The sequence below is a fragment of the Protopterus annectens genome, chromosome 7.part1, assembly GCF_019279795.1.
Source record: "Protopterus annectens isolate FY-2018-M chromosome 7.part1, PAN1.0, whole genome shotgun sequence".
NCBI lineage: Eukaryota > Metazoa > Chordata > Ceratodontiformes > Protopteridae > Protopterus > Protopterus annectens.
The window spans coordinates 331,346,897-331,373,272 of NC_056740.1; the positions used below are offsets into that span (position 1 = coordinate 331,346,897).

At 42.2% G+C, this 26,376-nt stretch overlaps 1 protein-coding gene across 1 annotated transcript in view; it reads left to right on the forward strand.

Moving 5' to 3' along the window:
• DALRD3 (DALR anticodon binding domain containing 3) overlaps positions 1-26,376 on the forward strand; it is a 1,074,922-nt gene that overhangs the window by 269,643 nt on the left and 778,903 nt on the right. Inside the window, exon 5 of the mRNA XM_044078747.1 lies at positions 14,291-14,407. Within this exon, the coding sequence (XP_043934682.1) occupies positions 14,291-14,407 (117 nt within the window). The remainder of the gene's footprint in view (positions 1-14,290; positions 14,408-26,376) is intronic.

Below are 26,376 nucleotides of genomic sequence, written 5' to 3' on the forward strand. Positions count from 1 at the left end.
GCCTGGTGTCATACTAACAAGAAGAATCTTACTTAGTCTGGGATTCCTACTATTCTTTCTTTGTGTGAGCTAGTAAGAGACAGTCTAGCCTACTCCTCTGTTAAGGCACATTTATCTGCCATCTCTGCATGTTAAATCCATCACTACTTCTAGACTTGAGGTAGAACAGTTTCGTAAGGGTGTCCTTTATTTGAACCCACCTAGAAGAGCTATTCCCCCTTCGTGGAACCTGAATTTTGTCTTGGAAAAAATGTAATCTGATGTTGTTAATCTTCTTTCCATTCATCACTGATGGGTTCGGTTCCGAGCCTCTCGGAACCATGTCGGCTTAATACCAAGCTCACATACACCAAAAACTCTCGAACCAAGCTGCTACCCACAATGCCCTTCTCCCTGTTACCTAAGATCTTGTTTGCTGCGCAGCCATATAGCAGCATTTCACTGAGCTCTCAAGTTGAGTGGTATTTCTCTTGATATTTTTGGATATTAGCATATATTTCTTTTATTTAGTCACCCTCTAAATGAATTTCCTTCCTACTTCACTTCTTTACAGTTATTTGTAACTTTCCTAACTAGCTCTACCCTTTGGGTAATTCTTTTTACCATCGTTGGTACGCCCTGTCCTTACCCTTGTGGTATCTCTTGATACCATTTCTCTGCTTTCTTTCTAGGAGTTTGATATTCTAGTTAACTTGTGATAAGTGTGTTTGGCAAAATGTCTGATAGAAAAAGGACTTCAGGGTTTAAGCATTGCACCTCTTGCAATGGTAAACTCCCTAGCAGCAACTCTCACAACGACTGCGTTTATTGTCTGGTGATTTCTCATCTCTCTGTTAAACCACCTTGTCAAATTTGCCAATGTTTCAGTCAGCGGACGCTGAATGAAAGAAAAAATAAATTGATTTTGAAAGGCCTTCTTGCTTCTCCTTTCTCAGAGGTCCTTTCTGTGTCGGAGGTCTCAACCCCTCCTATGAAGGACAAGAAACATCCCCACTCTGATCCCTCTTCAGCTGGTGATAGGAGTAAGACACCTAAACATAAGGCCCGCAAACATTCCTCGGAACATAGACTTGCTACTTCGGCTCTGACTACTGCTGTCCCGAGCTCTGCTCCGATTGCTACTATGTCACAAGCCATGGATATTACTGGATCCTCGACGTCGGCACCGACTCCTCCAGTTACGACACCAACCTTGCCTTCCAGTACAGCTATGGCACTGACCTTACCTTCGATTACAGCTATGGCGCAGACTTTGCCTTTGACTAAACCAAAAACGGTTCCGACCTTTACCATTCCTTTGGAACCAATGACATTGACACTGAGCACCTCTTCGGCACCAAGCCCTCTTACCACTCCACTGATTCCTTTGCTACCTGTCTCCACATTAGAGACTACGTTGCCAGTAGCTCAGACACCATGGACCCAATACTCCCCCTCCTTGGATCCATTCCTGGGTCAAATGTATAGCCCCTTTTTGGATCAACCTGACTCCCCTTCAGGAGTGTCTGTGAGGTCCACCAGGAGTCTATCTGAACTTGATGTGGTGCTCCTGTTGGATCAGTTGTTGATGGCCAGAGGGATACCAAATGGTCCAAAGACTCATCCCCTTCTGGGATTTGGGTCTGTCTCTCCCAGGACTCCAGCATATACTCCTCCTTTGGACCAGTCAGTTCCGAAGCCCATTGCTCAGATGTCTTTTGTGGAACCCCATTCCTCTGTGCCAACAGTGACTGTCACTGAGGCTTTGAGGCCATCCCTTTGGTTTTCATTTCCGACGGAACCCTCCCTTCCTCAGACTTATGGTTGGGTGGGGGGAGCAGAGTCCACGGTCCAGGGCACAGTTCCGAGCGTTTTATTGGTTCTGCCCTTGGATCTGGGGATAACGTCTGCCCCGATCCTGCTTGAGGCTCCATCCCTGGGAGTGGGTCTGACGGAGTGGGTTGTGACCCCGGTTCTGAGGTTGTCCTTCTCGGTTCCGGGCTCCCACTCCTCTTCGGGCGGGCCTGCTTTTCGGGTGATGGAGGGGGTGCTTGCTTCTGGAAGCGCTCTTCCGACATCGGAACTTCATCCTGCTCCCTCTGAGCTACGGCTACCATGAGCCACCTCCCCGGGACACCAGGAGGAGAAGCCTCAGGAAACCCCAGTTCGGGGTACCCATCCTTCTGAGTCTTCCTCAGATATCCCCACTGAAGAACCTCCTCGGAAGAAGGCGTGCAAGAGGAAGCACATAGACTCTCTTGAAGAGTTTTTGACGGAAGACATGGACTACAATGATGGGGAGGGGTCCCCATGGTCACCCCCGGGTGATGTCTCTTTCAGAGACATCCTGGAAATATTAAAACAGAGGGGTGGCTGGAAGCCCTCCAAACCTTCCTCAGAGGAATCTGTGTTTCTGCAGGCTTTACGCTCATGGCCTTCTACTGCTTGGGTGACCCCCACCTGCCGACGGGTTTATCCAGTTCGTCATGCAGTGTGCTTGGCAGAACCCTGACTCTATTGAGGCCATTCCCCGGAGACTGGATAAGACCCCCCCCACCCCCGGAAGAGCGTCCACACTGGTCCAGAGGTTTGCCAGATGACGCTGTGGTGGTGGCAGCGGCCACTAAAAAGGACCTAGTGGAAGGAAGTCCTACTGTTCACCCACCCAACAGGGAGTCTCTGACTGTGGACAAGTTGGTGAAGTGAGTCTTTGCTTCAGCGACCTTTGCTGTCAGGTCCCTGAACTACTTGGCACACTTCACGAGGCTCCAAAGAGATCTGATTACTGAACTTTCTGCATCCCTTGTGGGTCAGTTTTCTGATGAGACACGGGACAAGGTTGCCTCTCAACTTGCCACCCTTGAATCTATTTCCAATTCGTCCATGAGGCTGCCCTCACATGCAACCGAAGGAGTGGCCAGAGCTGTGGGTGCAGGCATAGTTATGAGGCGTCATGCCTGTATGCACGTCTGTGACCTTGCGGACTCCTTCAAGTTCTCCTTTTTGAATGCCCCTATTGAACCATCTTCCTTATTTGGTTCTAAAGTGAAGGACACGCTAGCCAGGTGTGAGCAAGATGGAATGACTCTGTCTGCTGTTGGCCTACGTTTTTTCCAAGCCTCAATGTTCTTTTTCCAGGAACCAGGGGAGTGGGAAAATCTGGCACAAGAAATCTCAGGGTCCTTTCTGTAATGCACATGGCGAGGATTCCCCCAGAGGCAGAGGGGGTTTCAATGGTGGAAGATGCCCCTTTAGGGGCAGAGGGGGTCCCCAAAACCAAGACTCCAGAGATTCCTTCTCTTGTCAGTCTTATCAATGCTCCTGAAGCTTTACCGGATTGCTTTCCTCTGGAAGCAGTCGGGGCTCATTTTTCTCTGCACCAAACTGCCTTGCACTCTATTACGAATGATCGATGGGTGCAGAGAATAATCTCCAGAAGCTACTATATCCCTCTTACCTCACATCCAAAACCTACAAAAAAACCTTCCTGATGTGCCACCCAATCAAAGGGAAGAAGCGGCTTCAGAGATATGAAAGCTGTGTCAAAAAGAGTCATCCAACCAGTCCGTCCAGACCAGTTCAGATCCTTGTTTTACTCAAGATTTTTTTTAGTTCCAAAATGACTGGGGACTGGAGACCCATTCTGGATCTCAGCCATTTAAACAAATCAGTTGTACAAACCAAGTTCTGCATTGTCACTATTCAATCCATTCTCCCAGTTTTAAGGGAGGATGTTTGGATGTGCTCGATAGACCTCCAGGATGCGTATTACCACATAGAAATGGACAAACGCTCCAGAAGTCTTCTTCGCTTTTGGCTAGGAGCCAATCATTACCAGTTCCGAGCCCTGCTATTTGATCTCTCAACGGCCCCCAGAGAGTGTTCACGAAATTTCTAGCAGTGGTGATAGCTCATCTGAGACTTCAAGGATTCCAGGTGTTTCCATGTTTAGACGATTGGCTCCTCTCCGCCTCCACCAAGCATCTTCTGACTATGGCCCTCCAGTACACAATCCACACTTTCACTAGCGGAGTCCCTAGGCATCAGTGTACACTGGGAGAAATCCAACTTAGAACCTACCCAACAGCTGGAATTTATACGGGCAGTTTTTGATACTCGATCCTGCGTGGTATCTCGACCGACTCAAGGCTTCAGAGGTTAAGATTGCAAGTGCATGTGAAACTCTGTCAAAAATAGGTGTCAGCAAGGGAAGTTCTCCAGGCTCTGGGGTCCATGGCTGCAGCCATTCCGATAGTTCCTCTGGCAAGGTTACACATGAGACTATTACAATGGCTCTTATTGTCCCAGTGGTTTGCAAATCTTCACCCCCTAAACTTGCAGGTGCTCATAACCAACTCTTGCAGGCAAGATCTCCTCTGGTGAATTAGGCCAGACACAGAACTTTGGTGTCGCCTCTTTCAGACCTGTCAACCCAACACCATGGTGACCACGGATGCTTCCTTGATAATGTGAGGGGGCCATTTTCTGGGAAAGACAGTCCAAGGCACGTGGTCGAGCTTAGAGGCCAACCTGCATATCAATGTTCTGGAGTTAAGAGCGATGCTGTTAGTGGGGGCATTAGATCCACTTCTTCCTGGAACGATTGCAATTCAGTCAGACAATATGTCAGTAGTCTGGTACATCAACACACAAGGAGGAACCAAATTCTACCCCCTGTGTCGAGAGGCCATGAGAATTTGGCAGCGTGATAGCTTCCGATCGCTTTCTTATAGCAACTCAAATCCCAGGGATTTCCAACATGATTGTGGACAGGTTGAGCAGATGCATTTTCCTTCCACACGTGTGGTCTCTTAATCCCAAAGTGACGGCAGAAATTTTCAGCCAATGGGGCCAGCCCTGCTGCAACCTCTTTGCTTCCCCTTCGAACAACAGCAACAGCTGCTTTGCCCTCTTCCCCCAGAGGGGAGTTCCCGAGAGATGCTCTGACTCACGATTGGCCCATGGGTCTCCTCTATGCTTATCCTCTAATTCCCTTGATACCTCTATACTTAAAGAAAGCAATTCAGCTGAGATGCAAAATTTTCCTCATTGCCCCATTCTGGCCTCATCAAGTGTGGTTCCCCTTCCTCCGGCCTCATCTGTTACAACCTCCATGGATCCTGGACACTTGTCCAGACTTAATTTCTCACCCCCAAGGGTTGACTCTTCCAAATCTGTCCACTCTCAAGCTGACAGCTTGGTTTCTCCACTTCCATTAGTCACCAGACAAGAAGCCCTTTCCTCACCTGTTCGCAATATCATTCTGGCCTCCCATAAGCCATTCGCCAGAAAACGTTACAGAGATAAATGGAAAAGGTATTCTCTTTGGTCTAAAGAATGGATGCTAGATCCCTTCTCAGCTTCGGTCTCTGTTATCCTTCAATACCTATCTGAGTTCTTTGAAAATGGAGCATCAGCGTCTACCATACGAGTCCATTTAGCAGCAATTTCTAATTTCCATAACGGATTAGAGGGCACTCCACTTATGTCCATTCAGCTATGCAAAACCTTTGAAAACCAAATGTGAATCACACAAAACCAGGAAGAAACTCCAAGACCGTCAAATGAAGACAATAATTCGATAAAAAGGCAATTCCTTTATTCGACTGTTAGATGATAAAATCCAAGGGTTAACAAAGTGAGAAACAGCAGTATAAGACAAGCGCTTGGGTAATACCAAGCTTTATCAAGTCAAAAACAGTTTCTTTCAAAAGAAGCTACTGTTTAAATAAGAATCTTGGTTGATCACATGCTTGATTGCAGCTGGGTCTCATTAAAGAAATCAATTAGAAGTGTCATGAGCAAATAAATAAACAACTCAGTCAAGTGTACATAAAAAATGTTTGGAATCCGCACTACTTGTAACATGGTGCATAACTAATGTACCGTGTTGGTACCATTATGAAATTACATACATGAATTGTTCAATGAAGAGAAAAAAGTAGTGTTAAAAATGTAAATGAAAGTATGAGTAAAAATAAAAATAAAAATGGGGATTGTATACAAACCAAATAGATTTAAAATCAGCAATATAGAGTAGGCTAAAAATGTGTGTATTACATTCTTGTTAATCATATGAGAATGATATCATAATACAAGTAAATGGCACCCAATTGGTAAGTTATGAGATGTATGTAAAATGTGTGTAAAGTGGGGTGTAAGGTGGTAATGTTGTAGAAAAACATGTTACAGCCTGGCTCTTCTGAGCTTCAACACTGAGCCTATGCTAAGTGTACCATTTAGCCCCGGAGGCCTACCTGCATCTAACCTGAGCTGCCAAATCAGCTCCCTGTATTCCAGGGTTGATTCCCAATCACCTCCTCTAGTGCTGGGGTTCACTTGCTCAAGAATCATGAAGGAGAGTTTGTAATTATGACATGTAAGTGAATGTTTGAAAAAGGCATTACTTTCCTTTTTCTTTTCGATGTCATAAATGTGCTCATACAACCTTTTCCTGAATTCTCTCTCTGTTTTACCTATATAAAAGGCACCACAGGTGATGCAGAGCCCAATGTAGACCACTCCTTTAGTTCCACATGAAAAGTGGCCAGGAGATCTGATGTGAGTGTGTCTAGATTTTAGGTAAATGTGAGATTTGTTTATGATAAGAGGACACTGCTTACAGGCACCACATTTGAAGGTGCCTTTGTTGTGTTGTAGGTTATGAGTAGTTGTTGTAAGTTTCTTCTCAAAGATTTCTTTGAGGTTTTGCCCCCTCTTCCTAACAAAATTAGGTTTGGCTGGAATAATGTTCCTGAAGTCATCATTTCCGGCCAGAACAAACCAGTATTTGGAAACAATGGTTTCAATTTGTTCGGAGTTGTCAGAAAAAGTGTAGATGAAGTTGCCATCCTTCTCTTTGTTTTGTTGTTGTGTGAGGTTAGGAATCTGCACTTGTGTACGTCCAAGCAGTGGAGGGTATAAAGTGTCTCTTTTGGTTAGAATTTCATCCGTTAGAGAATTGAGCAAGTTGACAGGGTAACCTCTTTCAATGAACATACGGTGTAGATTCTGGATCTCCTCTAAGAAGTCCGAAGGTCTACTACACATTCTTGATGCTCTTATAAGTTGTCCCTTTATTATGCCTTTCTTTTGATGAAGCGGATGCTGACTCTCATAGTGTAGTAGAGAGTTAGAGAAAGTGGGTTTCCTGTAAACTTTGGAATATAATTCCAAAGATTGAGGGTCCCTGTGAATAGTGACGTCAAGGTAGTGCAATTCTTCATGGCTAATATTGTGTGTGAAGGTCAAAAACTCCGTAGTGTTGTTGATGTGTTGCAGGAAGGCCGATAACTGGTCCTCAGTGCCTTTCCAAATGAGGCAGATGTCATCAAGGTATCTGCAGTAAAAGGTGAGAAACTGTGCCCAAGTCGTGCCAAATATATACTCTTGCTCCCATCTGTGTAGTACCATGTTGGCATAATTGGTAGCGCAAGAGGCACCCATCGCCACTCCTTTTAACTGCTTAAATAGTTCCCCATTGAAAAAAATGTAGTTGTTGTTTAAAACCATGTTCATCATGTCAATGATTAAATTGATGAAGTTGTTGCCCAAGTTGGTTTCTTTGGTGAAAAAATCAGCAAACCATTCTAACCCTGTCGAGTGGGGAATGCTGGAAAAGAGGTCTTTGATGTCAATGGTGACCAAAAGAGAGGAGGGGGGGGGCAATTGGTAACAGGGAAAAGTTTTAAGAATTCCCATGAGTCTTTGCACACATGAGTAAGAGCATGAATGTGTTGTTTAGTAACATAGTCAATAAACTTGGCAATGGGTTCAGTCGCACCACCTGCACCTGAGACAATAGGTCTAAAAATCAACGGGCTGATGCCCTTGTGTGTCTTTGGGATTCCAAAGATGACCGGAATAGTTGGTTTGTTAACAATCAAAAAATTGTAAAGTTTTTCACTTATAAATCCCTGCAATAAGTTGTCATATAAGGAGGATTTGATTTTTGCAAGTGCGATATTGTATTCATTCCGAGAAATGAAACAATACTGGGTGTCATCATGTAAAACATGATGCATACTGGCTTCATAAGCGGACTCATACATGAGAACCACACCACCACCTTTATCAGGTTTCATGATTCTGATATGTTCTTCAAACAATTTGTTGATGTATTCAAAATGTTCAGTGTTCAAGTTGGTTAGGTGCGGTCTCGGGGGGTTACCATACATGTTTCGCAAATCCTGTTCAATTAGTTCCTCATACAGTCTAAGAAGTGGATGCGTGGGGGGATTGAAAATGCTTTTCCTACACAATCCTGTAGGTTGCCAAGTTTGTCCTTTGAAGAAGTGTTTGAGGTTAAGTCCTCTGATGAATAACTTGAGGTCAACTAATAACTGAGCCAAGTTTGCTCTATTGGTGGGGACAAAATGAAATCCTTTGGTGAAAAGATTAAAAGCTGTGTCATTGACTACAAGGTCTGTAAAGTTGTAAATGGTGAAATCATTTCTCCTAAAGATAGTGCAGTTGGCATGTTCGGTTGCAGTGATATTGGTGCTAAGCGGGACAGCAGGGTCCATAAATTCAGTGCTGGGGCAGATTTGATCGGAGGAATTTGCAACATCTTGAAAAATATTCTCTAATATTGTTTGTTCGTCTACCTCCACCCTGTCCTCTGTGGTTTGGGACCCCATGCCCCGGGCCTCCCGGGGTGTATGGGAAAATCCTGCTCATGTTGCCTTTTGTCTTTTTCAGCCAAACGCTCACTCCTACGTGGAGCATGGTGGGTGTCTGGCTGAAAAACATCGTCTCCACCATTAACTTAACTTGCAAAATTGATCTGATGTAACAGGGAGAAGGGCATTGAGGGTAGCAGCTTAGCTCGAGAGTTTTTGGTGTGCGCGAGCTTGGTATTAGGCCGACACGGTTCCTAGGGGCTCAGAACCGAACCCATCAGTGATGAATGGAAGAAGATCAAGAAGATCAACAGCACAGATTGAACATTATGGTAAGACATAACTTCTTTTTTCACCACCTTTTGAGCCAGCAGCTTCTGCTTCTCTAAAATTCTGTGCATGGAAAACATTCTACTAGTGGCCCTTACTTCTTTTGGAAGTGTTTCTAGCTTCAGGCCCTTATGGCCTATCCTCCTTTTCTTATTTTTATAAAGGACAGGGTTTCTCTGATTAGCAGTCCTTCCTTTATGCCTAAAGTGGTAAATGAGTTGTCTGTGAACCAGGCCATCTGTCCTCTAATATTCTTTCCAACCCCTCAGAACAATTCCCTGGATGTGCACAGGCAGCTCAGATTTTATTTGGGTAAAACTATGGACATTCAGAAGACTGACCAGTTGTTTGTTTACTTCCAGAAGGCTAAGTTGGGCAACCCTGTCTCTAAACAAACTATTGCTAACTGGAATTCTAAGTCCATTTCCTTTTCTTACGTCCACCATGGTAAATCCTTACCTTCTCCAGTTAAAGCCTACTCCACTAACACAGTTGCTTCCTCAGGAATTGATTCCAGGGCTGTTCTAGAAATAGCCACTTGGTCATCTATGCACACTTTTATGAAACAATGTAGGGTAGATGCTTTCTCAAGATCCAGAGCCTCCTTTGCTAGATCTATTCTCTCTGGGTTAATTGACAGTTCTCTTGTGCTTAATCCATCCATCCTTTCAAAATATTGAGCTTTGAGAATCATCTGATAGTACTGGAAAATTGCAACAATGATCCAAGGAAGGACACAATACAACTGTGTAAGAACTTACCATAGCAGTATATGTCCTACTGATCGCTGTTGCTGTACTACTTTCCACCCTTCCTTCCCCCTTTTTTTCTGTCACCGTATTGTTCACTTATTTTCTTATGGACAGTTGAGGAGCCATTCTGTACCTTCCCTCATCTTAGCTGACCTTTTTGTTTTTCCTCTCCTCAAGTGCATCCAGGTCTCCTGGCTTTGGGATAGCCCAAGGATCTCAGGCTATGTCCATTTATTTATTATTTATATATTTATGGACACTTTATTACCAGTAAAGTTCGACTGGGTAGGAGCCCATTTCCAGCAGAGTCCTGGGGAGAAAAATATTACAAAATATTTTAAGAACAATATCATAGTCTTTAGAAATAATACAAAAACATTTAAATAACTGTAACAAATTAGACATAATATGAAAATATTGGTTAAGAATAGATACACGTTATATGACAATGAAGTTAAAGGTAAATCAGTATAATACAAATCGAAATTGCAATATGAAGTGAGAGAAAAGCAGGCTTATGGTATATTAAGAGAGAAAAGTGGGGGAAGTAATGGAACAAAGGAAGTGAGTGAAGAAGGGAGAATAAGGATATGTAAGGCATGAATGAGTATTTGTTTACATTCAGGGATATAATTATACTGGTGTTGAGGAAGAACCAGAGTCACCTTTTGGCTAGGAAGTCTTTCAGAAAGGTTTTGAAATATGGGAGAGGAGGGTATTGACGTGAATGATAGAAATAAGGAGTTCAAGGCCTAGCAACATAGTACGAGTACAGATAATGCCCAGCAGATTTGATAGGTTTGTGGGCAGAGAGGAGATTTTTGATAATTGGATTGTAACAACCAACTGGGAACATAGTTGTGCAGAATGTTATTTAGTGCTGGACAAGCAGATTGATCCTGGATAATTTTATAAGCTGTGTATGTTAGTTGACGGGATAGTTCTAACAAATTTAGGCTTTTTAGTGATGCAATTTTGGGTTCTGAAAGGGGTATTTGCTTCAGATTTAGCAACTTTGTTATAGCATTGTTCAAGTTTTGATTTTTGCGATGCCTGAAGGTTAGTAAGGATGGGAGTGCCACAAAGAAGTGTGGGGAGGAGATAAATAGTGGTAAGTGTAGCTTTAGTTGTTTTAGTGAGGAAAGCTTTTGTCTTTATAAAGCATCCCTAGTTTTTGATGAGTTTTTCTTATACAATTTTGTATATGCAGGTCGAATTCAAAATTATCATCCACTACCATCCCTAATAATTTGCTATGAGAAGTGACTTCAGTGGTTGTATCTCAAGAGAGAGGACTTTACATTTTGTTTTTTTCTTTCTTTCTTGAAAAGTATTTTTTAAGGGTTGAGTGTGAATTGTGAGTTACAAAGTAATGTTTCAGTTGCTGTTAACTTTTTTAGAGGTGTGCCATGTTTGTGTACCCTTAGAACCAAGAGCTTAGGTCATATTTAGGAACATATGACTTTATGGAAGGTTTTGACTTTGGTACCTTGGCTGGGCATTCAGATTATTTGGCCAATAACCTAATAGTATTGTAAAGTTGTAACAGTGTTCAGAATGACATCTTCTGTTATGGTAAGTCCTTACTGAAACGTACTTTTTTTCTATCACTGAGGTGAGGAATAAATTATATTTCTGGATCTAAACGTTTTTTGTTGCCACCTCGCAGCTGACTGTCAGCTACTCCTCTGGCCTCTCCTTCTTCCACCTGGCCTATAGAACCCACCTCAGCCCCCCCACCACAGCTAACTCCAGCCCATGGTTGGAGGTGGTGAGGTGATCAAGGCTTCCTGGGGCAATGTCATACTGATTCTAAAGGTCTTCTTAAGGTCTACCCCCTTTGTGTGATTCTCCCATCCCCAGGGTTGGCATACAAGGAGCTCTGTGATATTTCATCTATGTCTATGAGTGTAATGACCTCTCTCTGGGCCAGTGATCAAGGATCCTCAATCCTCACCGCTGACAGCTGTGGGGAACATTCAGTTTCAGAGAAATAGATACACACAGTATTTTCAGATGCAGCTCTCTGCATCAAGTACAGTCTCCCTTAAGAGCTCACAGGGAACACAGTCAGCCCAGGGTCTGGATTTCTTTATATTTGTCTCCCTCAAGGGCCCCAGTAAGGCTCCACACTACAGCTACAGGGTTAAGTCCTCAGCCAAATGTCCAAACCAAGTCCTCCAGCACTCTCACTTTGAAACCGGTGCTTTGTGTCCCTGCTCCAAGTAGCTGACACACACACACACACACACACACACACACACACACACACACACACACACACACACTCTGTGAGATTTGATTTTTCACACACACACACACACACACACACACACACACACACACACACACACACACACACACGCACACACACATGCACACAGGCACACACACACACACACACACACACACACACACACACACACACACACACACACACACATGACGGGAAAGGCTGGCACAGATTTACCTGCTGTGTCCCCTTCTGCCCAGACTATAAAGCGGTTATCACTGCCACTAGACACTCTACAATCAGCTACTCTAAGGCCCTTAACAAAGGGTGTCCAATTATATTGTGTAATATTAATACTAATACAAATGGTAGTATCTGACCAAGACAGCTAGGCCTTCAGGAGTAGCCCATACAGTGTCACCAAATAAATATAAGCACTCTCAAAGATTAATGACTTTTTAAAAGGACCAGCCACAATAAATGTTTTAAATATATTTAATAATAAATAGTAAAAGAACATGAAATGCTTAATATATATTTATAGTAAACCACAGAGTTCAAATCACGGGAAATATTGAAAATAACATTGACAGACAGACTCAGACAAATAAAGAAAAACAATATCTAAAGTAAGCCTCACTATATTTTCCTGACTGAATCTAGGAGAATTACTATTCCCTACTTACTTAATAGAGTAAGGTAGATGATGTAGTGAATGGTCCTTCTTGTTGTCAGGCCCAAGACAGAATATTAAATACCGAGAGATTTCTGTTTGTAATGTCTACATTTTCCAAGATGGCTGGCAGAATGACCTCATCTGGTCACCTGACTAGGTTCTCACACTAGTCCTCGTTGAAGCTTGAGACAGGATGTCATCATGCATGTGATAAGATGCATATGTAAAATTTTGCTAATGTTTATGGCAGTGCCTGGGGCTTCTCCTCTTTTTACTGAACAAAAGGCTTCTTCCAGACATGTCGTCTTCAGTTGAGCTGTGAGGTAAGCACTTCCATGGCCCAACAGGTGGTCCAATTAACAATATTTTTCTTAAAATAAGAAGTATGCTAGCTATTGAACCCCTTCTTTTCCAGTATCTTTTGCTAACATATATACATACAGTCTCACATGTGTACTCCTTTTCTGTCCAGCAGGACACACTGTTGATACATTTTTTAACACTATCAACTTTACAAACGCGTTTTGATTTTCAAATGCCATATAGTTCTAATACATTGTAACACAAGCATCTTGTATAAATCAGTTTGATATTCAATGGACACACATAATTCTTTACAGAACTCCAGCTGGCTATGCTGGCACTAGCCCATATCATCACATCGTGCGTGACTCAGCTGCAGCCCAGCCCCTTCCAAGACAACACTCCTCATGCATCTCAGACTTGTAACAGGGTGTGACCAGGGAGGTGCATCCAAACACTATCTCCTCCCAAGATGAGCATGACCATCTTCCATGTCTGCACCATCATGTGCCAGAACTGCTAATTCAACCTAGGTCACCTGGATCATAGGCAGGCTTTATTTGTCTACACCACCTTCTCAGGTTGTAACACCTAGTGGTTGTATCTGGACCAGTTTTATAACTGAAAAGTATATTTCTGTATATCTAGACACATAAGTTCTCATAACAAATATTTCTTCACTCCTGACACCCTGAAATGTTTATATTCATCAGGATGCGGTATAAACAACACAGACACAATAAATTTGTTTTTGTTTCCAGCTTCTTGAGGTGTTAAACTGCCTTTAGAAAGAAATCAGCCTCATGACCCTGTAGCTAGGCATTGACATATTTATAGATTTGTATGCAGTATAGAGCAACCTATTGCAGGTCCATTGTGGTGCAACACTTGCATCTGCATATGTGCAAACAGCAGCATGAAGATCAGTGCAACCATAAAGCTGGTGCTAATACAAGTTAAGAGCTGAGTTTCACAAATATTAATTAGAAGAAAATGTATTCATGAGGTGAACAGCCAGCTAGTGGTTATTCCTTTAATTAATACCTGCTACCCAGGATATTATTGAGGGTCTGACAGGCTTTTGAATCTTTCACATAGGTGCTCTTTATGAAGTTATGTGAACATTCTAAGACAGTAGCTAGTGCTTGAAATATTAATTTGTAGATTTGAAAGTAAACCCAAGCAGATAAAATGGTTAACTGGTGAATGTGAGTAATTTCAGAGATTTGCCTTATAAGTACTTATTCATGAAGTACTTCTGTTTCATTCTTATTCATGAAGTACTTCTCTCTCATCTTTTTGGGATGGACGAGCCCAGCTAATAGTAGGATAGACAGGTATATGGTACAAGATGAATAACAAATTATTTAAATAACTGTTGTTTATGTCCTTATAGGAAAATCCTCGAAAGTGTACAGTAATTCACATTGTATGCTGTGAAGAAGAGTTTAAACAGCAGAAGATGGACATTCTTTGGAGAATTCTGGATCCTCTAGCACAAACTGTAACTCAGGTTAGTAGGCATTAATTTTAATGTTTTCCTTGATTTTTGTTGGATTATTGAGCTGTCTGTTGCTGTTGTTAATTTCAGAAGGGAAGCAATCCTAGGGCTGAGAGATACTTTGGCAGTGGCTTCTGAAATGATTCCTAAGTCACTAATAATATCCTTGTTTTACCTTGTACCTAGTACAGAAATCCATGTTTGTTGGCACCATGCCCCTTTTGTGCCACGGCAATTCCAGTTTCTTTGTTAAGAGCTGTTTTTACTGGCAGAGTCTGCACTTATTTCTCTCTTCTTCAGTTGTCCAGTTTCATCAGTGGTGATGATGCAGGAAAGTGCCTGCATCATTTGCCGAAAGTGTGGTTATCAGATAATGAAGCAGGAACATAGGATCATAGGAATACTGGCCTTGCCTCTTCTACCTTGCCTCTGTGCAACTGTCCCCAAGTGCCATCAGTCCTTGCAATTTAATAGCATCATAGGCCACTGCTATTTAAATATCAAGGCCTTGCTGCCATCACCCCTCAGAAATGGTACTAGGAGAAGGACACCAAAGCAGAAGTAGGAGCATTTAGATGCTTACCATTCTAAGGGCACATAGCTTGAGGCAGACAAAGCACAATATGTGTTTATTATAGATTCAGACTTTAATGCTCTTCAAAGTCCAACAATGCCTATCAGCCTTTGTTCTTTCATTGGCCACTTCTTTTTCCACTGAAAGCTATGCTTCTTCGAGTTCAGAGAAGAGGGCCCTGTCAAGCCTTTAGTTTGGGGAACAAATATTTTGTTTTACTTTTAACAAACTCTGTCTCCATCACTTATCATGAGAAAGTATTGCTAATATGGTAAAAAGCTTGGGACATTCTTCTATAGCAGCAGGCAAGGAATTGGACTCCATTCTTTGAGTGTTCTCCAGGACCACCTCCCCAAAGTGACAGATTTCTACTTGCAAGTCAGAGTAAAGGTTTTCTTGCATCCATGGCCACCTAAAGGGCTTTCATTGGAGATTACTGACACTGCAGTGCAGCATGGCAAGAGGAGTTGGTACCGCATTCCCGAGTGTGTCATCCTTCGGATGAGATGTTAAACTGACAACCCATCTGCCTGAGCTAGGGTAGCTCGGGTGGACGTAAAATATTACATAGCACCTATCGAAAAGAGTAAGGAAAGTTCCCCAATGCTCTGGCCAGATTTCCTCTAGTAGTATAAATACCACCTCAGGTCTTCCTTGAAAAGAGGCTACTAACTTAGTGGGACCAACCTGGTCAGGGTAAATAAATAGAAATAAAATAAACTTGCATTTGCTTAGGGTCCAGCCTTTTGTATCTTGTTATACTGTAAAACATATATTTCTTACAGCTAAGAAAAATAACTGTTTTTTTAACATATACAAGTCACTAAAAAAAAACCCCCAACATTTAAAATACATTATCTGCAGACTTTACAACGCTGCTTTACAATGTAAAATGTAGTGTTTATCATGAACTGTTTTATATAACTACTAATAAGAACAAAAATTGTTTTGCTTACAATTCCGTTTTTCCCTTTTGTTTCCTTCTAACTATTAAAGACATAAAATGTGGTATATGCTTTGCAGTCCACCCACAATTTAGCAAAGTCAACACAAATCCAGCCTTTTTAAGCCACTGTTTGTTGTAAAGCCATATTTTGTAAAATGACTGATGCTTTATAGCCTATCATTTATTCACTAATTTCAGTGTTGCTGGTCTTCATCCAGATCATCTCACTCTCCCAGCACCAGAAACTGGTTGAAGTCCAAGATACTCCTGATTCTTCTAGTCAGCTCTTGTACTTTTTTGTTTCTCAAGCATTTTGCTTTGGAACATTGGAAAAAGTTTTGTAAAAGTCTCTTTATGAGCTTTATTACCAGAAGACTGAGAAGCAGAGTCATCTAATGCTTACTGGCTCTTTTTTGTTAGAGAAACGTTTTTTATTTCATCCTTAGCCTGTTTTGCATCCACAAATGTCTGTGATCCTCCACTTAAAATATTCTGAAGACAACTGGGTACAGTAGCATGAATCTCACATCTGTCTCTTGACATTCCCAGCATATACTCAATGTGTCCTTTCAGTTAATACATTCTGCTGTGGACCACCAGTCCAGTTGCTTATCTGTGCTTTCATAACATTAACACAGTATTTTTCTTCCATTTTCTCTGGTAGAGCAGGAAAAACTCAAGTTTACTCTGTGCCTTGTCTTCTAATGCTGCAATTTTTGAACCAGCTTCATATTCAGTCAGACTTTTCATCTCGCGTGCTGCTTTTTGCAGTTTTATTAATACATCTGAATAAGTAGTTAAAGCTTCTTTTATTTTTTCCTACCTTTTGTTCCTTGAGTTTATATATTCCTTCAGTGTTTCATTTCTTTTAAGCACTTCTGATTACATCTGATTTATTTTTTCCTCTAAATGACTGGAATGCCATATCTTGTACCAAAGCTGAATCTTCAACTGCTTTTTCTGAACAGCTGCAAGACTCTTTCCAGCCATTGCTGGTATCCAGTCAGCTTACATATTAGCCAGTAACTGAATTTTACCCAAACTGATGATTTCCCTGACTCTTTTTTATCAGTTTCTGTTTTCACTCTGGGAGAGCTGAAATTAAGCCGTTGATCAGCATGCAGCCATCTTGAATCTTTTCACTGTATAATTGTTAAAACAATAATGATATTTGTATGATTTGTGTAACATAAATGTTTATTTTTTTCTCTTTTATTATTGGGTGTGTACTCATGTCACTATCCAGTGTGTGTTGTTAATAAAGATGTTAAAAAAAGAAAAGAAATGCATACATGATGTCCTTCCTTAGTTACTGTTGCAGTATTCCTTACTCTTGGGATATCCTGCCAAGGGTAGACATATATCCAGCCAGTATACCAAAGTTTGGGCCCTTCCATCCATCATGCATCAGATGTTTTCCTACATCAGAAAGCATGAGATACAGTGGATATTCCTTACTCTTGGGATATCCTGCCAAGGGTAGACATATATCCAGCCAGTATACCAAAGTTTGGGCCCTTCCATCCATCATGCATCAGATGTTTTCCTACATCAGAAAGCATGAGATACAGTGGATATAAAAAGTGTACACATCCCTGTTAAAATGCCAGGGTTTTGTGCTGTAAAAAATGAGACCACAATAAATAATTTCAAAACTTTTCCCACCTTTAATGTGACCTTTAACCTGTACAATTCAATTGAAAAACAAACAAATCTGTTAGGGGAAAAAAATATAAAAAATAAAAAAGTACAATAAGCTGGTTGCATAAGTGTGTACACCATTAAACTAATACTTTGTTGAAGCACTTTTAGATGTAATTACAGCATTCAATCTTCTTGGGTAGGAACCTATCAGCATGGCACATCTTGAGTTGGCAATATTTGCCCACTCTGTTTTGCAAAAGCACTCCAAATCTGTCAGATTGCGAGGGCATCTCTTGTGCACAGCCTTCTTCAGGTCACCACACAGATTTTCTATTAGATTTATGTCTGGGCTCTGGCTGGACCATTCCAAAACTTTAATTTTCTTCTGGTGAAGCCATTCTTTTGTTAATTTGGATATATAATTGGGGTCATTGTCATGTTGAAAGGTGAAATTCTTCTTCATCTTCAGCTTGCTAGCAGACGCCTGAAGGTTTTGTGCCAAAAGTGACTGGTATTTTGAACTGTTCATAATTCCCTCCACCTTGACTATAGCCCTAGTTCCAGCTGAAGAAGAGCAACCCCAAAGCAAGATACTGCCACCACCATGCTTCACCGTGGGGTTAGTGTTCTTTTGGTGATAGGAAGTGTTGTTTTTGCACCAAATGTACCTTTTGGAATTGTGGCCAAGAAGTTCAACCTTAGTTTCATCAGACCATAGCACATTTTCCCACATGCTTTTGGGAGACTTTATCTATTGTTTTGCAAATTTTAGCCTGGCTTGGATGTTTTTCTGTGTAAGAAAAGACGTCTGCCTTGCAACCCTACCCCATAGACCAGACATATGGAGAATATGGGAGATTGTTGTCACATGTAATGCACAACCAGTATTTGCCAGAAATTCCTGCAGCTCCTTCAGTGTTGCTATAGGTGTCTTGGCAGCCTCTCTGACCAATTTTCATCTTGTCTTTTCATCAATTTTGGAGGGACATCTAGTTCTTAGCAACATCAGTGTTGTCCCATATTTTCTCCACTTTTTGATGACTGTCTTCACTGTGTTCCATGGTATATCCAATGCTGTGGAATTTGTTTTGTACCCTTCTCCTGACTGATACCTTTCAACAATGAGATCCCTTTGATGCTTTGTAAGTTCTCTGCGAACCATGGCTTTTGCTGCAGCAGACAACTGAGTAAATGTTAGGAAAATCCTACTAGGACAGCTGAACTTTTATTGGGGTTAATCAGAGTCTTTTTAATTGATGGAAGGTGTGTACCCAAGAAGACTGAATGTTGTAGTTAAAGGAAAAGGTGCTTCAACAAAGTATTAGTTTAAGGGTGTGCACACTTCGCAATCAGCTTATTGTACATTTTTTATTTTTTATATTTTTCCCCTAAAAGATTTGTTTGTTTTTCAATTGAATTGTATAGGTTATAGGTCACATTTAAGGTAGGAAAAGTTTTGAAATGATTTATTGTGGTCTCATTTTTTTATATCACAAAAACCTGGCATTTTAACAGGGGTGTGTACACTTTTTATATCCACTGTACATAAGTGATGTAGTAGTGCAAACCCTCAAAACCTCTTTGCAGCTAGTCCGAATGTTTCATTTTCAATGTCTAGGGTGTGCTCCTTGTTGCTGACTATTGAGCCTTTGGGCAGGTAAGTACCCTGTTTGGGACTCTTCCTTTTTCTTAGCCTTGTTTTAGTGTATGTACATGTTATCCAGAAAAGGGAAATGTGATTATGGGAGGCAGATTACCCATAAGGACAGACACGTTAAGTACTTTTTTTTCCGCTTAGGTATGGAACACAATCATAAAAAGTGTTCTGCTTGGCATACCTACATCCCTAAGACCTGCACATCTTTCTCAATTCTGTATAGGTCTGCCTTGAAAATTAGCATCTTAGGCTTCTGGCTTAAGGAACCATGTCCTCGGAATCTTTCTGCCCAGACATCCAGCCTTCTTTAAAAAAGAAGTCAGAGAAATTGAAATTTGAGACTTCTGCTGTCCAACACCTACTAGATGTTGCTGGTGTTTGATGAGGAGACCAAAGCCAATCTGGTTCAGATGCCTTCTTCTGCTATGGCAGCACTGCCAGTGGCAGATATAGAGCAAGCTTTTTGCACTCCCACTAGGGCTGAACTGACATCTGTTGAGGTCAAGAAGGGGGGAATCTAGGCTGATGATTTTGGAAGGGCCTGGAGGGATTCTTGTTCAGGAAGAAGCCCCATGTTCTCTAATTGAGGTACGTCACTGCTCAGATCCCCCAAGATCTGTCTGAGCAGATGTCCCTGCTAAAAAGAAACAGAAAGCTAGGCACATTTCTCCAATTGTTAAGGACCCCCCAGAGAGAATGTCAATACTTTATTCAAGGCTTTTTAAAGCCTTGATGGCACTAAACCTCCTCATGGTTTCTCAGTCCCCTCTCCTAAAGGAATCCCTTCTTCTACCTTTCTAAAAAGGACTAGGGATTCCTGTTTTGATGAAGATTTAGACTCTGGTGAGGAGTCTTTTAATAATTAATTTCAGATTCATCATCCTCTTGCAGTGGGTTCTGATGAGGAGGATTCTTTCCCTCATTTCCCTATGGAAGAACTTTCCTTTGGGGATACTGTCCTTAAAATGTTGGAACATTTTAAGTGGTAGAGCTGTCAGATGTCTGTTGTTAAGAGGTTTTTAGATATCCTTCAGTAGATATTCCTAAACAGTTGCCATTGTTCTTGAAGTTCTTTTAAAAACTTTTGCACCTGCCTCTGAAGCTGCTGAGTCTCTGCCTCCTGCTTCTAAAAAAAACAGATTTTATAAGGTATCTGAGGTTTAGAAATTTCTTTATGTGAATCCTTCCTCCGATCGCTATGTAATTTCCCTGTCAGCTGACAATCTCACAAAGCTTTAGTGTCTCCAGAGGTATTGTCTACAGGTAAAGATAGCAGAGTCATGCACAGGTATGAGAAGGTGTTTACTTCAAGTCTGTGGTTAATCTTCAGAGGTTCACTTCCGCAAACCTCAGTTCTTTGAATCAAAAACATTGAACATTCACTTAAGTGAACATTCACATTAGCGAATGGTTTACACAGGGAATGGAGCTAGTTGGTTACCACCAGGAAATTTGCCCTTTTCCCCACTGTAGTGAGATCTCAGAGTTGGTGTGTGTGTATATATATATATATATATATATATATATATATATATATATATATATATATATATATATATATATGTATATATATATATATATATATATATATATATATATTGTTTCACTTCATAATCTCGAATTTCAGCATTCCGAGACCATGAAGCTGAAAATACAGAATGCCAAAAGTGCATAAGAGCAAATTTGAATATCTCGAATCCATGCTTATGCATTTCCAGTATGTTGCGTGAAGTGTTTGGCTGGTATGGTGTCTGAAATTGCAGGTGAGTGAGCGTTTGTGTTTTTGTACGATGTATGTCTGGGTAAGGGTAGGGAGGTGTAAGTATGAGTGTGAGTGTTTGATTTGTTGGTGTTTGTGTATGTGTGATGTGTATTTGTGTGCTAGCAAGAGTAGAATGCCATGGTGTGAGTTTTTTTTTTTCATTATGTGCGATCTCGGAGTTGGTATATATAAGTAGGGTGTGTGTGTGTGTGTGTGTGTGTGTGTGTGTGTTTGTGGGAGCAGCCCCCCACATGGGGGGGTGCAGGGGGGTTGTGTGGTTTGTGTGCTGTGGGTGGAATGGTGTGTGTGTTATGTGGTGTATGGTGTATGTATGTTTGTGAGTGTGTGATTCGTGATTTTGGGTTTTGGTATTGGGAATGGTTTGGCTTCATAGTTTCGAAATGCTGTAATTTGAGTGCCCCCCCAACCTGGGTGGGTTTGACATAGTCCGATGTGTGTAATGATCAAATGTTGGCCATCACAAACATCACACTATGTCAAACCCACCCTGATGGGAGGCTACACCCCCCCCCACACACCCCACCCTTGCTATATATACCAACTCTGAGATCGCACTACTATGGGGAAAAGAGCAAATTTCCTGGTGTTGGCCAACTAGTTCTGTTCCTGTGTAAATCATTCGCTGATGTGAACGTTTGCTTAAGTGAACATTCAGTGTTTTCTATTCGAGGAAGGGAGGTTCATGGATATGAACCTGCAGTGATTAACCATAGACCCATATACGTCTGCTGCTTTAGCTTTTAGGGCTATCAACTATCAGACTACTATAACTAGGTAAGTACTTTCCCTTCTTTCCAAATTTGTGGATGTCTTAACATATGTGCCTGATTTAGGCAAGAAGTCATCAGCTATTTCCTTGCTTAGCTCTGCTTTCTTGGTAGCAAGACATTCAATCAGGTGTAACTATGATGCTGCTGATGCTTCTTCAAGGGTGGCTGTGTCAGGATCATTACGAGATGTTCCTGGGTTAGGTTGCAGTCCCTCCCAGAAGATGTCAAAGCTGAACTATAAGAGCCCCCTTTGGATAATCAAAGTTTGTTAGACAGGTGATGACCTCTTAAGGTACTACAAGACAAGGATAAGGTCATGCAAGACTTTAAGCAAACCTTCCTTTCCCCTTTTCCGAAGTATAAAATGAACTGTCCCTCAGAACCAGGTCTTTTTGTACGTAGGCATCAAATGCAACCACAGAAGGGTAAATGTTTCACTAAAAAGATTTTTCCTGAGATACCAAGTCATGACTCCAGTGGGCAAAAGTCTTCCTTTTCTAATAAAACTGCTTCCGTGACTATTTATCTCCTCTTCTCTGCCATATTCCCTTCTCTGAGACTGTCCTTTTCCTTTCCTATGTGGCACAGAATTACTACTGACAAGTGGATTTTGTCTGTAAATCACAAGGATTACAGAATGATATGGAAGTCCATTCCTCGCATTTCAAGTATCCCCCAGCCTCCACATTGCCTGTTACCTCATTCCCCCTGTTTCAAGATCTTCTGTCACAAGGTGCTTTTCAACCAGTTCTCCCTTGCTAAAAGGGCAAGGATTTCTATTCCAGGATATTTTAGTTCGTAGAAAGGAAGGATGTTCATCGTGTTACACTGCTGCAGTCATTACACTTGGGTTATCCTGCCATCAGGTGATCCCGCAGTCGGCCAGAGTTCCAAAGTCTTGGTCCGGTGTCGGTTGCAGTCGCCTCCTCCCTGACGTCAGTGCCACAGGGGTATGCAAGATGCAGCCGACACCATTTTCTTCAGTCTTTCTTGCTGCACAGTGCCCGAAGCAGAAGCAGTTCACAAGTGCCGGTCGGCCGACTCCTGAGATTTTCATTCCGAATCCAGAACCGAAGTCTTCTAAAAAAGCTAAGTACCCCATTGGGGAAACTTTTTCTTGCCTCAAACCGATGTCAGTAAAAGTTAATAACTGTATTTCTTGTGGGAAGCAAATACCTCATAAGGATTTTCACTCCTATTGTTTTCCATGCCTAGGCCCTGACCACGACGTCACTGGTTGTCGGTTTTTGTGCTACATTTAACAAGCGCACTATTAAACGTCGGTTTGATTTTGCCCGACATTATTTTGGTAGAAAATTCATTTACACCATGCCGTCGGAAAGTCCGACGACCGCAATGCATAAAAAGCGCAAGGACAAGGTCAGGCATCCAAGGCCCAAAACCGGCGATGAGGCCTCTTCTAGGCTGGTCGCCGGTTCTACGGTTTTCAGCTAGGCACCTACGCAGCCCCTGATGACCGCTTCCACAGAACCACAGACCGCATCCGACTCCCACGTGGAGCTGACTGGGCCTTCGGATGCACTAGGCCTTCAGCTTACCGATCCTAAACCTACAGAGGGAAATGAAGTAGCTGAGCAATCCACAGTTACAGAGAGCGTTTTCAGGCCTACCCAGTTAACCATTAAACCCTCTGTTAAGTCTAAGCCCACCTTAAAAACAAAGAAACAGACACAACTGTCTCCAGGACAGGCTTCCATGCCTAAGAAACAAATACTAAAAATGGCCGAGGACCTAATCACCCTGATCAGGGGGTCCCATCCCCCTCCTGATAAAAGGCCCAGGCAGGATGCAGACTATGAATCTTCTGACCAGGTGTCCATTTCCTCTGACTCTTCCTTGGACCTAGGATATTCTTTACCCCCTTATGAGGATTCTGATGCTGAGGAATCAATTCCGTCAGCCTCTCTGCCTGAGGATTACTCCTTTGGGGAGACCTTACATACCATGAGGGAGCATTTCCATTGGGAAGGTCAGGATTACTCAGAATCCAAGAAAAGGCTCAGAAACTTCCTTTTATTGCCTCAACACAGACCCCTTGCTATCCTGCCAGTTCTAGACATTGTGGATGATGTGTACACTGAATCCAGTTTGAACCCTGACTCCTTACTCCCAGCCCCAGTTAAACCTGATAGATATTACAGGGTCCCTGACTCTCACAAATTTCTGTATAAAAGCCCTGTTGCTGACCCTGAAACTATTTCTCAGGGACCCAAAGTGATTAAGGCCTCATCAGCAAAAAACCCCGTTCCCTCTGACAGAGATTCCAGAGCTTTAGACAGATGGGGAAAGAAGGTATATACATCTGCAACTTTAGCAATGAGAGCCTTGAATTGCCAGTTTCTCATGCTAAAATATCAGCAATTTTTGATTTCTCAGTTGAAACAAAAGATGCTTCCAGATTCAGATCCTCCTAACTTAAAAGAAATGCAGGATTTATTGCATGCTGCTGAACAAGTGGGGAAACATACTTTGCAATGTGGGTTTGACTCCTTAGAGGCCTCCTGTAGAGCAGCAGTTACAGGCTCTGTCATTAGAAGGCATGCTTGGTTAAAAGAACATATGTTACCCGATCATGTTAAGTTAAAATTATTGGATGCACTTTTGCAGTGGGATGTGCTGTTTGGAGTTAAGGCATTGGCGGTATTAAAGAATATGGAGGATAAGGCAAAATCTATGCAAATGGTGAAAGATTTCTTACAGGTTCAGCCTCCCCGTTTTAGCAGAAATTGGCCAACAAAGAATTGGTCCTTTCCAGACACAGACAGACCTCAAAGGGGCAGATACAGACGTCCAAGAGGTAGAGGTCAGACACAAGGCCCTTACAGGCCTCGACAGTGGGGCACACCAGGCCAGAAAGAAGGAGAAGACAGGCCTCAACCTTATAAAAAACAGACTCAATGACTTTCCACTACAGCTGCCAAAAAGTTCTCTCTTGGCAGCCCCCTTAGGAGGAAAACTGGCACTTTTCTATCACAATTGGCATTGCATCACCGAAGACAAATGGGTTCTCAACATTGTATCTCAAGGTTACAGGTTCCATTTTCACACCCTGCCAAGGCTAAAAGGAATGCCAAATCTGCCACCAAATCAGTGGGCAGAGGCTCAAAGACAAATTACAGCACTCATGGACATGAGAACTATTCAAAAGGTACCACCACAGGAACAAGGACAAGGATTTTACTCAAGACTATTTCTGGTTCCCAGAAAGGACAAAGCCTGGAGACCCATTCTGGACCTTTCTACACTAAACACTTACCTGGATGTACTGAAATTCAAGATGTTGACACTACAGCAGCTTCTTCCCATGCTGGGCAAGAAAGCTTGGCTCGTGACTTGGACCTCAAAGAGGCATACCTGCATGTCCGTATCAGACAAAACTGCAGAAGATACCTCAGATTTCTAGCTGGTTCAATGCACTATCAATTCTCTGTACTGCCCTTTGGCTTATCTACTGTGCCCAGGGTCTTCACAAAGTGCCTGGCACCAATATTTGCATTTTGCAAGCAAAAAGGAATTCAAATTTATCCATACCTGGACGACTGCCTGATTCAAGCAGAGAGCAAGGACATTCTACTAAAGCATCTGGCGTATGTAAAAAAGTTATTAAGTTGCCTGGGGTACACAGTAAATGAAAAGAAATCAAAACTAGTGCCCTCACAACAGATAATATTCCTGGGTGCCAGCTTGAACACAACGGCCCAGATGGATTATCTCACGCCAGACAAGCAAGGACAACTGACTCAATATTTTCAATTAATGGCAGCAAAGATCCAACTCCCTGCAAGAAAAATTCTGCAGGCCTTGGGCTACATGGCATCTTGCATATTACTAAACTACAATGGTACCTAAAGAGTGTATGGTCTCAACACTGTCAAATTTGGAAACAGTTATACCACTAATTCCTTGCCTACAACAGGAGTTTCGATGGTGGGCACAAGCTTGTCACCTCAACAAGGGACAGCCTTTCACTGAAACCACAGCCAGGCAAACACTGACAACAGATGCATTGGATTACGCCTGGGGAGCACACATGGCAGGAAAATGTATCCAGGGCGTCTGGCCCACAGAGCAAAGACATCTCCACATCAATCAAAAAGAGATGCTAGCTGTACAAAATGCTATTATGGCTTTCAAGGACCTACTGCATCCAGTACAATTACTACTAAAGACAGACAACACCACTGTTATGTGGTACATAAACAAGCAAGGGGGCACACACTCCGACCCCCTCTGCAGACAAGCCATGACCTTGTGGAACACAGCTCTAACCTACCAAGTTTATCTGCAAGCACAATTCCTGCCAGGAGAGAAAAACACACTGGCAGACGACCTAAGCAGAAACATTATGGACCAACACAAATGGAAACTGAATCCACAAATATTCAGAATGATAACACAAAAATGGTGGAGCCCGGACATAGATCTGTTTGCTTCCCCAAAGAACTGCCAATTACAGAAATTCTGCACAAGGAGCTACCATCCACAAGCATGAAAAGTGGATGCCCTCTCATTCAGCTGGAAAAAACTACAAGTATACGCTTTCCCTCCGTTACCTCTCCTCCCAAAGGTACTAATAAAAGCCAGGC